A 15,195-nucleotide genomic window follows, 5' to 3' on the forward strand; every position below is an offset into this window, starting at 1 on the left:
CACGCACACACACACACACACACACACACACACACACACACACATTCAGCAATTATTTCTCACGTTTTATATACAAAAGAAAAACATTGTATTACACAGCATATAGTGAATACATCTTGTGGATACGTCACCAAAGAAGTTCTTCTATAGTAAACATATTTCCATTTTGCTGCAGACCGGATGAATTTCTGCTCAAAATGTTCCTGACTGTGACCATATAAAATGTGTTCTAAGTTATTTTATTGCAAAGTTCAGCCCAGAAGTCAAAACATCGTAACACAGTATATAAATGTTAAACATCGTTACAGCGGAATAATAAATGCAAATAATATTTGGTACACAGCATCAAGCATATTTACAATGTGTCCGCCATCTTTCTGTATGTTTAAACAAACGACTCATCAGATTTGAGAATCAGAATGTTTGTGGTTGGTTCAGTGCACGCATCATTTTTTAATATATTAGCATAGGCGTCGTGCTATACTGGCAAAGAGATGCTTAAAGAAATAAGAATATCAGCTTCTCTCCATTCATATTGGGCAGCAAACAACCTCTTCTTCTTCTTCTTCTTCTTCTTCTTCAGTATTGATCAGACGCTCTCTTTTTAACATCAGCTCGTGCTGCAGGAAAACCAGAGCAGTGAATGTCTGAAGTCATTTTTTTTCTTTCTTCAGTCTTGCATGGCTTCGTTTCACTTCCTGTTTTCTACCAACGTTGCTGTGACAACCAGCTCTGCTCTGTTGGCCTTGTTCACCATGTTAACCACAAACTGAGGACTTTGTCACGTAGCGAGCTGTGTGGGTTAGCTGCCCTTTATTAGGCTCGGCTTTGGTTTTCCGCTATCTCGTACTGGCCCCATCTTATTGAGGTCTATCACCATGGTAATCTACAGTACAGCTAACAGGAGCCATGTTAAGAGCTTATATTAGGATGACAGCTGGACTACTGACCAATCAGAACACTCTCTGGCGTGATGCTTTGACGTGCGTCTTTTGGAGGAGGAAACCAGATCAGATGATCAGTACAGCAGTAATGATATATTATTAGAACGCTTCTTACCTCGAGCACACTTTCGGTACGTGTATATGGCGAGGATGAGGATGGCAGTGTAGAGGATGAAGAGCAGGATGGTGCACACCAACATGAGAGGAAGATGATGAGGAGGAGGAGAGACATTTGATGGCTGACCTGTGAGGAAGAAATCCATCAGCTTCAGACATGAAACATGATCCAAACAGAATGTAGCGAGCTGTGTGGGTTAGTCTCAAAGAGCCCGACATGTTGTTGTGTCACACAGAGAGCAGAAGATCAGCTCACCTGTCACAGACAGCCAGCTCTGCTCCGACTGTCCTTTCTCAGGATGTTTACACCTGTAGAGGCCTTCGTGATGCTTGGACACCGAAGAGAGGATCATCTTTCCTGCAGGCTCAGTACCGAAGAATTCACCGTCTTTGTAGAACGTAGCGTTGAAATCTGAAGTAGGATTATTTGCAAATCTTGCCTTGTAGATACAGCGAAGTGTCACATTGTCTCCCTCTGTCACAGGAAGTGCAGGGCTCTCCAGGATCACGACCCCTGCTGAGATACAGAAAGGCAAAGCCAACATTTAGTACAGAATATAACATTACGTATTATTTCCAAAAGTAAATTGACATCATCAAGCCTACCGTACAATTTTGACACAAATGATCTAGAATGTTTAAAAAATGTGATGGAAGCTCCTTGAGGAGTGAGGACAAAGGAAGCTTTTCAAGGAGCTATGAGTGAGGATGCACAGGTGTATTCTTTGCAAAAGTTTTATGTAACACCCATGCCGAAAAGGGCAACACAGCAGGAACATTCAAACCACGGTGGAGGCAGGACTCTACAAATGTTACTTTTGCATTCATAAGTTTTATCAGAATTGCCAAAACTTTCACCCTTCACTGTTGTGAAGTGCCTTGATGACATTTCACCTGTCAGTGACATTATTTATATCATACTGTGCCATCTTGTGAGTAAATATAGAAGTTGTCTTGCATCAACAGAGATCATAAAATAGAGAGTAGACTGTAACACAACAATTTATGATCTCTTTGTCAAACTGGAGCATAAAACACAATCTGAAACAAAACACACTCTCATTTAGCAGCATACCTGTCACTGTGATGTTGATGGGTTTGCTGCACTCGCCCTGCTCAGATTCACACCAGTACACCCCGTTGTCCAATGGGTCGGCATCCATGATTGTGCAGACAGATTCATATGGGTATCCGAAGCCCCCCTTGCAAGGCTGTGATGTCATAAATGAGACATTTCTCTTCAGTGTCCAGCCAGTAGAGTTTCCTGGCCCTGCACAGCTTAGAGAGATCCGTTCATACTCAAAGAACTGGGATCTGTCAGGGTTGATGCTCAGGGTGGCTGCTGGTGGTTCAAACAGGAAATAGAAGATGAGATTAAAAAAAAAACATGAGTTTGACATCTAATCCTACTGACATCAAACCCTGCATGTTTGGTTCTGAAGTGATCAGACTGACCATCAACTCAGCATTGTTATAGCCTTTTTAATTCTGCACCTTCCTTGTCTCAGTATTTACTATTGATAATGACAGTGTGACATCTAAACTAAATATCAGTGTAGGGAACAAAGCCCCGAATAATTAGTATCGAAAATAAAGCATGTCTATTAAAACTACTGAAAAAAGTTGAATTTCTTACAGATTATGAGGCAGAGTGAAGCGACCTCCATCCTCCGTCGATGCTGTCAGAGTTCTTACTGTTAACTTTCAGCCAACAGTCAGCCCACATCCTGAGATCAAAGGAAACCATGACAGACAACAACGAGACAGGAGGAACAAATCAAACAACCTCACTGATGTTCACCTCAGTGTTTCACACGGTTTTACTTCACTGTACAAAACAATAGAAACATAATAAGAACAGCTAAACTGTAAAACTGTAGTATCAAATTACTAATTACCATTCTAACTTATTGTATTGTCTTCCTTCCCTGAAGGCTGATCTCCATGTTGCTAATATTTATAATATATATCATAATAAATAAATAAAAGATATAAATAATATATAATATATCCTTTTCTGCACCAAGTGGTTGTGAAAGGAGTCCACTCCTGGTCTCCTGCTGAAGGATTTTAATCTGGCTAGCACGTCCATTTGTTTTGGAAGCGAGCGAAGGAAAGAGGCAACATATTTTCACCATGTCATCATGGCAATATGTGGTCCTGGTTGCACCTTTGTTACAGGAACTACCATGAAAGCAATACAGGATATGTCCAGGTGTTTATGTCTAATTTTGCTGCATTATAGAGTCTCATGTGCCAGGTACAGTCACAAAACATGGCTGTTGTCCAACCCATGACTACTGATTATTCAAGTCAAATATTTTCTTTTCAGCTTCTCACATGCAAACAGCAACAACCAGACTTGGTGCATCAAAACATCACAACTCTTCCTCTTTAATCAGAAGAGAGAAACAAACAAGTAAACCTCATCCTCAGCCTCATGCTGGTCACAGAGGTTTGACTCTAATGAGTCACATTTCTGTGAAACCGGACATTAGCAGCCACATTATCAACCTGAGCAAACTCAAACACAAGTGTCCTCTGAAACCATGCTCAGGGTTCATCATATCAGTCTTTGAATATGCAGCACTGCCCGACTGGACCACAGTATATTACAATACTATAGAGGCTATGAAGCAGTACAACAACATCAACTGAGCAGCATTCAGCTGAGATAACAACAGCGCTCTCTACAACACTGAGTGAAGCCTGACTGATAAAAGCTTCTCTTCTGTCAGTGAGCTGTAGTTCCATGTCTGAACTGTGGGAGGCAGCAAAGTGTTGATCCAGTCCAAGAACACCAGATGAAAAGCCAGAGTTGCCAAGTTTGCTCATTCTAAGCAATCTTTGGCTTGTTTCTCAAAATAAAGTTGCTACTCTGGGCTTTCCCCCGTGTGTCTGCTGTCTCAAACTAGTAATCCTATCTTGTCATGCTGTAGGAGTCATCTACAACCGCTCCAGCAAGTTGAATACTGCAGACATCTGACAAAAACAAATAGTGAAACTCCTCATTAGTAAAAATATATGAACTGATATCTGCTTGTGTTGTAACTGTTGTAGTTAAACTATTTGTTGGTAGGACAAACTTACTTTGTTGTGATCAAGATGGAGTGCAACAGTACTTTCTGTTTCCAATACTTATTATGTGCTTAATGTGAAGTGTGGCTGCTTTGGAGGAAAACTAATCTTAAAGCTTCACTCAGTGCCTGAGGGGATTATTCCATGCTGGGAATTCAGTGCACATGACAGATTGTTAATGAGGACTCCAAAGAGTTTGTGTAATAGATAATGAATTATGAAATGTACTTGTTTTTTTAAATTGATATAAAAACATACACTCCTTGTCTCTATGGCACATGGTTGCCCGTCCCTGCTGTAATGTGATGAATAAGATCTAAAGAAAGATCCTTTGGCACAGTGGCAACCTGTGGCATGTCTGTGGCATCTACTGGCACAAGCTCTGCAGTTAGGAAATGCAAGAATAATATAAACACAGGGAAAATATAAAATATAAAATTATATATGATATGATATAATATAATACATAATATATAAATATTAAATATAAAAATAGGAATAGTACAATATGTACAATGTCTTACATTCACATTTATGCTATGGAACAGATATACATGTGATATATGTATATCTATATATATATAGATATATAGATATACATATATATAGATAATATTAAGAAGTGGAAAAACAAAGAGAAATTGTGCAAAACTGTACATTAAAATGTGTAAACAAGTAGAGATGCCTCGGACATGCCACAGGTTGCCAGTCTCGTGCCACTACCTGCCGATGCCCCTGGGAGGATCTCAGTGCTGCCGTCTAAATATGAATGTACAATATGTTCAGGACTGAGCCAGGATTGTTTTAGACATGTGTGTTTTGACAGGACCAATAATCATTAGTAAATAATATCAGTGCCAGCCACATTATCAACCTGAGCAAACTCAAACACAAGTGTTCTCTGAAACCATGCTCGAGGTTCATCGTATCAGTCTTTGAATATGCAGCACTGCCCTACTGGACCACAGTGTAACAACAGCGCTCTCTCCAACACTGAGTGAGTCAAAGAACACCAGATGTAAGAGACAGAGTTGCCAAGTTTAGTTATTGCAAACAATCATGTTTGGCTTGTTTCCCAAATTAAGTTGCTTCTTTAGGCTTCTTCCCCGTGTTTCTGCTGTCCTATAAACTAATAATTCCCATCTTGTCATACTGTAGGGGTCATCTACAACCTTGTTACTTCAACCCAACATCCTCTACGATGGACAAAACATGATAATGTGCTGTGTTGAGCAGTGTGTGTGAGAGCGATTTATGAGTGATTTTTCATCTTTATCTATATCTCTAAATGTTGTACATAGTGTAGTTGTAGGTGTATTTGGTGTTTTAGTGGATTTCTGCTTGTTTTTGTGGTCGGCCAGGTTTCACTGGTTGGTGTGCTCAATGCCGGTATGGCGTTTACCAAACTCAGCAGGAAACATGGTTTTAAAATCTCTCCTGGTTTCCCTTGTTGAGTGGAGGACTGCAGTCTGGCAGTGGGAGAAGTTAAGCATTAAATCTGCTGCTTGGATGAACGGCACTGTTGTTAACTATACGTTTGTATCAGTGTCTCCTCTCAATACACCTGCTAAACGCATCATCATATCTAACATCCCGCTGTATATCAGTGATGATGTGTTGTTGAGGGAACTGTTGAGGCACGGGAAGATAGTTTCCCCATCAGGAAGCTGCCGTTGGGCTGTAAATCTCCGCTGTTGAAACACGTTGTTTCACACAGACGGCAGGTTCACATGATCCTCAACAAGAAAGATGAGGAGCTCAGTCTGGTGTTTAACCTGAAAGTACGTGACTTTGAATATATTAAATTTATGACCTCGGGGACTCTGAAGTGTTTTGGCTGCGGGAGGGAGGGTCACCTATCCTGACAAAGTTTCCTCTAATGATGAGACACAGAGGAAGGAGGCCAGAGGAGTCACACAGACACACACTAAAGATGGTGAGCGGACAGAAAAGACACAGCAGAGACAGGAAAACAGTGAGGCTGGAAAAGATAAAAGGAGTGAAGCAGCTGTCAATCAGAAAGAGGACGAGATAAGCACCAACAGTGAGAAAGCAGGAGACACAGCAGACTGTGTTGAACAGTGCAGACAGAGCAGCACAGGACACAGTGAGGGACAGTGATGAAGACCTGATGGAGGAGGAAGAGAATGTGTTTAAAGTCCCTGTTCTCAAAAGAAAACAAGTGAACGAGTCTGGTATGGAGGAGGAGGTGGAGGAACAGAAGGAGGAAGAGGTCTGTGCTGAAGACAGCCAGCCTCAGACTGACTCACAACTGCCTGCTGAATCACAGCAGCAGGAAAAACATTATGAAGTAGAACAGATAAAAAAGTTTCTGCAAACAACAAAAAACATGAAAAAAGTTGAAAATGATTTTGCAGACGAAGAATTGTTTTTTCTTTCTGCCCGATCACAGATGAGAAGCAGAGGAAAGGGAGGTTATTCTGACCATGTCACACCGCGGTGAGGGATGTCCTGTTTTGGGGTTTCGTCTGGCAAACTTCCTGTTTTATGTTGAAAATCTTATCCTCCTCTCGTTTCAGGTCACTTGCTCTTCCTCCTGTGTCACCGGTCTGATGTCTCCCTTGATTCCCTGATTGTGTCCACCTGTGTCACCCTCCCTCATGTGTATATAGTCCTCGTCTTCCCCTGTCTTGTTGCCAGAGTATATCGTCTCGTCGTGTACCTCCAGCCGTCTTCCACAGCCTTGTCAAGCCATTGTTGAGTATTGCCCTGCTTGGTTTTCTGTTTTCTTTGTACCCTCTGTAGAAGAGTGATTTTGTTTTCTAAAAGTTTTGGTCAGCTCGTTTCTTTTGAGACGCTAGTTTAATTTCATAGTGCTTTGCTTTTCCCTCCTCTTGGAGCGTTTTCATTTGTAGTTTTTCTAGCTCTGTGCAGCATAGTTTCCGTTTATAGCCCTTTGCCCTCTCCTCCTCGTGAGCGATTTTCTTTTGTAAAGTTTCATAGATTATTGTTATTGAGATCAGTGTAGATTTGGCCTTTTGCCCCTTCCTCCCTCGGGAGCGATCTTCCGTTCATTGTTTTGTGCCTTGTGCATCTTTTGTTTAGTTTACCTGTTTCTCGTCTGTTTAGACGAGTCTAGAATTTATAGCTGTTGTGTTATCACTCTGTCTGAGGAGAGCACAAAGAAATTAAGAATAAAAGCTTGCATTAATCGTTCTCAATCTGCGTCTGAGTCCTCATCCTTGCCAAGTCCTAACAGACCAGGAGATTTACAGACTGAAGAAAATAGTGCAGAAACTCAAACAAGAACTTTATAATGATGTGGACTCAAAAGCCATGTAAGACAGTCTGTCTGCTGTCTGTGTTACTCTGTGTGTTACTTCTCACATCAGAGATCATGAGTGATTTCACAATCTCCAAACTTGAATTGAGCTAGAGATGTGAGGAAGAGGGCAAGTCTGTTTGAGCTTGTTAAACTGAAGAGCATCAATGTGATGTTGGTTCATGAAATGTACAGTGACACTTTAATTGAGACTGACTGGAGGAGAGAATGGGATGGGGAGGTTGTTTTAAGTCATTTAAGCAGAACCAGTGGAGGAGTGGCGCTTCTCTTCTCCAAAAACATTCTGCCAAAGTCTCAAGTGGTGGAGGAAGTAATACAGGGCCGACTGATGCTGGTCAGAGCCACATATGAGCTTTTTGCTGTTGTGTTTATAAATGTATACGCTCCCAACACAGGACCTGACAGAGTTCAGTTTTTAAATGAACTCAGTGTGGTTTTAAGTCAGTGTGAGCCTGAAGATTTTTTTTATTTTCAGGAGGGGATTTTAACTGTACTGAGAATGATCAGGTGAACAGGAATCATATTGAACCTCATGCTGCTTCAAAATGTGCCATGAAACAGCTGGTGGAGGTTCATAAGTTAACTGATGTATGGAGAGAAATGCAAGACAAACACAGACAGTACACTTGGGTCCAACACAGAGAGAATTATTTTTCTATGGCCAGATTAGACAGATTTGATTGTTTTAAGCATCATTTCAGTGTTTTTAAAGGGTGCAGAATACTGCCTGTAGGGTTTACAGATCATTCCATGGTGTCTTGTAATGTCTTCATTGCAAATGTAAAACACAAGTCTGCATATTGACACTTTAACACTGCTTTGTTTTTAGATGTCAATTTTAGAGAAACCTTTATATTTTTTTGGGAAAGTTTTGAAAACTAGAAAAGAAGATTTTACATCATTGAAGCAGTGGTGGGATTGTGGGAAGGTGGCGATCAAGCAGCTTTCTCAACAGTACACTCTCAATGTCTCTCAGAACATTACCAAGTCTATGAGGGATCTGGAGATTGAAATAGTGGAAATGCAGAGTTCTGCAGAGTCCACAGGAAATCGAGGCTGCTTTGAAGACCTCAAATCCCAAAAATCCGTACTGGCAGACCTGCTGGGCTCTAAAGCACACGGGGCGCCGGTCCGGTCTCGCTGTCAGAGCGCTACTCAGATGGACTCACCGTCAAAGTTTTTTGTTCAGCCTGGAGAAGACAGATGCTGACTGAAGAAAGTGGGATCTGGCAGAGAGCTGTGGACTTTTACTACTGTACACAGAGGATGAGGGGGCCTTTAACTCCTTCTGCAGTGGGCTGCCCAGAGTCCCAGAGGAGACCAACAAGGAGCGGGAGGGCCCTCTGACTGAAGAGGAAGTGTACACAGCACTGCACTTGGAGAGCCGAGCAGCAGCCTTCAGATTACAGGTTATTCAATGTTACCTCACAGGAAATGATGATGTGGTCTGGAAACCAATAACCATTTTATGGGAGTAGCAGGTTTGGGTTTGGATGCGTCTTTGTTTTTAATGGACTGTGGTTATGTTTAGCCGGGTCAGTGAAGCTGAAACGCATAGTGGATACTGCAGGTCCAGGTCTTCACAACACAGAGTCAGTGGTATCTTTACGGGTGAGAGAGAGAGACACACATTTTAAACTCATGGATTAAAAGACTGACCAGCGAGGAAATGGAAATGCTATAGGACTATTTTATTGGAACAGAGACTTATGATGGAGGAGATCCGTTCCGTAAACTGGGTCTTAAAATAGAACAAACTGGACTGACGGAACCATTACTGGTCAGAAATAAGGCTGCGTCTGTAAATTTGTCCATGTTGAATGGAAAAGCATTGTATAAATACTGTGTCAGAGCTTTGAACAAGAGAAAGCTGAGTTGGAGGAAGGCTAAAGGTGCAGGACGACTGAAAACCAGTATGGAGGGTTTTTTATAAACTGCTGCTAAACAAGAGGTCAGGTGATCTGCAGTGGAGAATTCTGCAGGGGGCGCTGGCAGTTCATAGTTTTGTTTATAGGATAAATCCTACCAGGCCCAGTTCTAGACTGCCTTGATTGGTGGAGCAGTAAGAAATGTTGGTTGGTCACCAACTGCTACTGTTTTGAGTGCCATAGGGATGACGTTTTTTTGTATGCCTACCAGTCTATGATGCCAACCCAGATGTAAGCATCGCAGATTCACTGTCGTTCCATCAGTAAAGTTCTAATGGGAATTCTTTTTCTGGATTGACAAAGAAAACAAATTCTGTTGCCAGCAAATTCTTGATGTCACTCTACTAACATATTTTCTATTTAAATGTGAAGCTACAATGTAATTGGCATTGTCATTGCCTCTACCCCCCTCTTATAGGAGGACAATATTATTTATGTTACATCTAATTGTTAGAAAGGTCTAGACTGTAATGTGACTATGAAAATGGAAAGTTTAGAATGTATTGTTTTACAGTAGTTTTTACTGTATATTAGTTGCATAACTGTGTTACCTGAGTCCCACTGCTCTATGGGTAGTGAAGTGCAAAGCCAATGTGCCGCCTACTGGCTGGCTGGATTAATACCCATAGTGAGCAACAGAAAACTGAGGCTCAGCAGTTGGCATGTGTGGGGTTGGGAGCTAATCCATGTGGTATTGTAGGCTACGTTTATGACATACAGTGGTAGTTCTTGTTTGTTCTTCTTTGGCTTTTATGTAAAAAACGTAAATTTCTTCCTGAATCAGTAGGCCATGCCATGCTTATAGCTAATTATCCACTAATTATCATGCTATGTATTATTAGTTTCCCCCTTGCATTTGTTCATTTGCATTGATATTTGATGAAATATAGTACATTGTTACATTTCAGTTATGGTATTGTCCACCGTTTTAGGGTCACAAAGTGTATCAAATGACACATTATGTCACGCTTTTAGCCCATATTCAGTCTGTTGTTAATTGAGTGTTGCTCATTAAGGGCTGCATCATCAGCGCTCAGCTGATACATTTTGAATTTTAAACCCACCTCCACCCACAATTATAGGAGGCCAACTTTATCAATGTCCAGTTAAAGTTAGTTATCTAAATATTATTATTTGTATTATTATCTTTCAGCATTTGCCAATGTTACAAGTTTTCAAGTTTGGAGTATAAACAATGAGTATTTTACAGCTGATTTTTTTACAAAGTTTTTTTTGTGTTTTTTTTTTTCTTATCACAAGAAACATTTTAGTTGTTCATATTATTCAGGTAAATAAAATCACTGTTAGTCAAGTTTCATACTGTATTTCCTCTTTGTTTTGTTTTGCTGGCTCTGTGACTGAAAATCTTTTATGATACACAGAACATGGCATGTAATCTAATACAACATCAGTCTTCTGTTTCTGTGCGTAAAAACCCGAACAAATGTATCCATATCCAGCCCAGCTGTTATGGTCTTCTCATGAGCCAGGATAACCACATTTCTCTTTTTCTCATGTAGTGCGTCGAAAAGGACACGAGAAAAGTGGACCTGCAGCTCTCTCCTACAGACTCTACTGCTATGTGGGTAGTAACGTTAGATATGCACTGCTTTATTTCCGGAAGCCGTGTGTCTCGCTGCTTGATCCAGTACCCTCAGCCGCTGTCGAAGGCTCTGTCCTCAGGAAGTAAACACCTGTATTTATGTCATCATGTGTTGTGGGGTTTCCTGGACTGTAGAAGACTAACAGTTCTGTATTCTCCCCTCTGATGAATACTGTTGATGAGATTTTGTCTCAGTGGTGTATCCCATCCCACCCCACCCCACACACACACACACACACACACACACACACACACACACACACACACACCCCGGAAGACGTGACGTCAGCTTCGCAGGTGTGGTGAGGTCGTTTGAGGTTTTTTCTCCCTGCGAACAGTCTGTGTGCAGGTAAAGAAGGTACAACTTGACGACACAGCAACATATAATTAGTAAACCACAGATGATGATACGTGTACTGCTGCTCTGCATTCTGCTTCTCCTCATCGGGCGGGTGAGCGCCTCTGGAGACTCAGGTGAGCTGACTGAGCCGCTACTTTGTAGCTGATGCGTAATAATACAAGGTAAAGGTAGAACTACTTGCGCCAAATCAAAGCAAAAATAACAGTGATCTTTATGGAGAACAAATATCCGAGAATACCTTCATTATTATTCGCCAAATTTTCAATGAAAATAAAGTCGGGCGGAGCTTCTTCCGGGCTGCTTCAGTCACCGTGCAAGAGAAGAAAAGGAAATTGACACAGTAAATTGTGTTTTTGGTCACCTGGAGAGTCAACAAGGAAGTTAGCCGCAAACTAGCTGGAACAAATACATTGGGTTTACTTTCGGTTTTGCGTTTCGCTAACTGGAGTGATGATTAAATAATAAATCTTCTAGACTTTCCAAATGTTATCGGACCCCATGACTCAATCAGACAGTCAATCGAGTCATTTTTGTGGCTGTTGTGACGCTGAAAAGAGTTTTGAAGACGCTTCTCTCACAATGTTTGCTTATGGGAAAAAACAATGTCTGCAACTCCTAATTAATGAAAGTCCCTAGAAGTCAGGTCTATTTAATTGTTGTGTAAGTACACAATAAATACTCTTCCTGGTCGCTTGAGTGTTTGACTGTTACAACACAGCGACCAGCGTCCTGTGTTGGGAGTAATTTGTTGTAGACGAAAGACTCTGTGTAATCATAATATTTTGTTTGCTTTCTTCAACAGTGTTGCAGTACTCAAATATAACCATTGAAGGAAAAGTTGGTGAGACAGTGATTCTCCCATGTTTAGTAGAGATGAATATCACCCATAGGAGAGTTGAGTGGTTTAAGGGTGAAAATGATCAGCCCATCCATAAGTGCATCTGGCGCCCTAACGCCACTGAGATACCGAGACCCGACTTCATAAACCTAACATCTCTTTTCAAGGAGGAGCTGTCCTCAGGGAACTTTTCTCTAAGCCTGAAACTAAACGCATCTCATAGTGGCACATACTACTGCTATGTTGGAGGGAGTCTCTACTGTACCGTAACCATCAAAGGTAATATTAATACTATTTTATTATCGTGAGGTTTTTAACTTAAATGTACACAAGATGTTTCACAGGTTATAAACAGTCACTTTCTCAGTTACATGATAATAAATCAGATGTATAGATGTGCACACAAACCATGAAGTGTTTTCCCTACCTTATAGATTAAATGCACTTTCAACATGACACATGTAAAGCAAATGTCTTTTAATATTTCAAATCACTATCACATCATCATATTTATTTTACTCCGAGCCTTGAAGTTGTCCAACATATAATAAAGGTGATCAGGGGACTCACTTAAACATTGCAGACTCTGATGGCAGAAGGATAAAACTGCATTAAACTGATTCTTTTTGTGTAAAACAAGTTGAAGTGTGACCTCTGACCTCTTACATATGAGGAGTTTAATTGCAATAATAGATAAAGCCATCATGTGCACACACAAACACGTGATTGGGATAATAATAAACTAAGATATCAGTTTTGCTAAATAACCTTTTAAAATTATTATAATATAGTTTAGTTTTGTTATTTATTCTCATTAATAATAAAAAGCAGAATGGAGAGATTAAGTTTGAATTTGAGTTCATAGTTTTATGTTTTATCACCTGTTGGTCGCACAAAACTGTGTAAAAAACTTTGTATATGTTAACTAGTATTTTAAAACTGTTCTTTTACCTGAAACAGATGTAATAAATGTGCTGCTTGCCTTTTAATACTTGAAAGAGTTTCTCTTTTTTAACAGTTCTTCCAGCAGAAGAAGAAGACACCTCTCAGATCCATCAGGATGTTACTGAGTCTCCAGTTAACTCACTCAGTAAGTTGAACTTGCTTCATAATTCAGCCTCCAGATCATCTTCACACCTTCAGTGAGGTGAACAGTGTGCAGCTGCTGCAGCCTCTGATTTTTATAGTACAGATGTTAAAGGAAGTGGAACGTACTCGTCATGGAGTTACCAGAGCTTCATTATTAAAATGACCCGACAACAACAACAGGGTCATATTTGGCAGCATTGTGTCAGTGGATCAGTTTGAAGTATTTCAGGAGGAGAAACAGTCAGTGAGCTGCTAGTTGATGAACTGGAGGAACAGCTGAACTGCAGTTTATGACAACCAGCACACCTGCAGCACACCTGCAGCACACCTGCAGCACACCTGCAGCACACCTGCAACACACCTGCAGCACACCTGCAGCACACCTGCAACACACCTGCAACACACCTGCAGCACACCTGCAGCACTGCTCACTTTAATGTGTGCAGCAGAAGCATGCAGCTTCCTGCAGCTGTGAACAACTGGAATATATTATGTACATGGTGAACTGAGAAATATAATATTGGAAATCTGAAGCAAAGCACTAAAACTAACATCTCTCCTACATTCATTCAGGCACAGACAGACAGAACAAGATTATTGGTGGTGTTCTTGTTGCTCTCATCATCATCATCGTCGCTCTGGCCTACCGTTATCGTGAGCAGCTTAAGAACTGTAAGTCAAACGTCTCTCAACTTTATCATTATTGACACATTTCCTGTTAAACAGACACTCAAGTTGTAAAGTTGCTTCACTCGCCCTGTTGTTGGTTTAAATGTTGCTGCTCCTCTGAGCTCAGTCAGTATCACTGACAGTTAACATCCACTGTCAGTCAGTGTGACTCTTTTAGTGACGTAGGACGTAACATTATAGAAACTGGGTGTGAGGGTCAGTTTGTAGTCTGACTTTCATACAGGAGGTCAGAGTTGATGTCCTGTCACAGACCAACTACTGATGAAGGTTTTTAATTAAAATCTTCACTTATAAATACAATAAAGTGGACACTTTGTCATCATCACCTTCATAAAAATTAACCTGTGATGCTTCATGCTGCTCTTGTAAACATGAACATAAAGTCGACCCAATGAAGCATCACATGTTTTTAAGTTATCATGTAAAATATGTTTACTTAGTAATAGTGAGCTGAGAGGAAGTTTGAGGTGATGGAGGAGAAATAATACTGACTATATTGGGGACACAAGATAACTGGGGTAGAAAATGAGGAAGAACTAACCTTATTTCCACCTCGACTGCTATCTAAAAACTTGAGCTCATTAAACTTTTCTCTTCTTGAAATGGTAATAAATGTGCTGCGTGCTTTTTGAATACTTAAAATGTTTCTCTCTCTCTCTCTCTCTTTTTTTTTTTTTTTTTACAGACGGGTCAGGAACAAATTCTAACAACCGTCAAGGCAATATGGAACTTGAGGCTCAGCTGCCACCTCCAAATCAAGGTAACCCAAAATCTGAGGTCATGTAGGAGCTTTAATATCACCAGATGATAACTGGGGTAGAAAATGTGATTCTGCTGCACAAAGTTTAATAGAATCCAACAGATTGTTGTTGTCTCACCAGTGCAGAAAATTACAATCACAAATCATTGTCATCTTGCTGGTGATATTTTTGGCCTAATTTTTGCTCAGTGGAGGAAGTTCTGTATATTTTGATGACAGTCTGTTGTTCTACATGCATTTTAACTATTTGCTCTCGTATTAAATGTCTCAGAAATAAGATATTTAAAAGAGACAGAGGAATGTTTTTGGGTAAATTATGTATTTGGTGGAAGGACTCAAACTTTCACAAATTTAATACACTGTCCAAAAAAAAATAAAAAAAATATAAAATTATTCAAAACCTAACTTGCACTGACACACATTGTTCTCTGGATCAAAACTAGAAAATATTTGACCTTTTTAAGAAGACTGATGTGATTTATT

At 40.4% G+C, this 15,195-nt stretch overlaps 1 protein-coding gene across 2 annotated transcripts; it reads right to left on the minus strand.

Annotated features, from left to right (window-relative positions):
• Positions 1-223: 223 nt before the first annotated feature.
• LOC115589843 (low affinity immunoglobulin gamma Fc region receptor II-like) lies at positions 224-2,770 on the minus strand. Of its 2 annotated transcripts, none has more exons than XM_030431027.1 (5): positions 2,698-2,770; positions 2,137-2,403; positions 1,318-1,578; positions 1,060-1,188; positions 224-620 (listed from the first exon to the last, which is right to left on the minus strand). In XM_030431027.1, exons 1-5 carry the CDS (start codon positions 2,726-2,728, stop codon positions 580-582), a joined length of 729 nt encoding a protein of 242 aa, XP_030286887.1. In that variant the 5' UTR covers positions 2,729-2,770; the 3' UTR covers positions 224-579. The 2 variants fall into 2 exon arrangements, with proteins under 2 accessions (XP_030286887.1, XP_030286888.1); XM_030431028.1 differs by having other exon boundaries at positions 2,137-2,400; positions 2,698-2,751.
• Between the last annotated feature and the right edge of the window lie 12,425 nt (positions 2,771-15,195).

Source organism: Sparus aurata, chromosome 10 (genome assembly GCF_900880675.1).
Source record: "Sparus aurata chromosome 10, fSpaAur1.1, whole genome shotgun sequence".
NCBI classification, from domain to species: Eukaryota; Metazoa; Chordata; class Actinopteri; order Spariformes; family Sparidae; genus Sparus; species Sparus aurata.

Coding starts and splice junctions, on each gene's coding strand:
- LOC115589843 (XM_030431027.1), bottom strand. CDS start 2,728: ATGGAGGTCGCTTCACTCTGCCTCATAATCT. Junction 1,579..2,136: donor CATCAACATCACAGTGACAG/GTATGCTGCTAA, acceptor TCTGTATCTCAG/CAGGGGTCGTGATCCTGGAG. Junction 621..1,059: donor GTACCGAAAGTGTGCTCGAG/GTAAGAAGCGTT, acceptor GTTTTCCTGCAG/CACGAGCTGATGTTAAAAAG.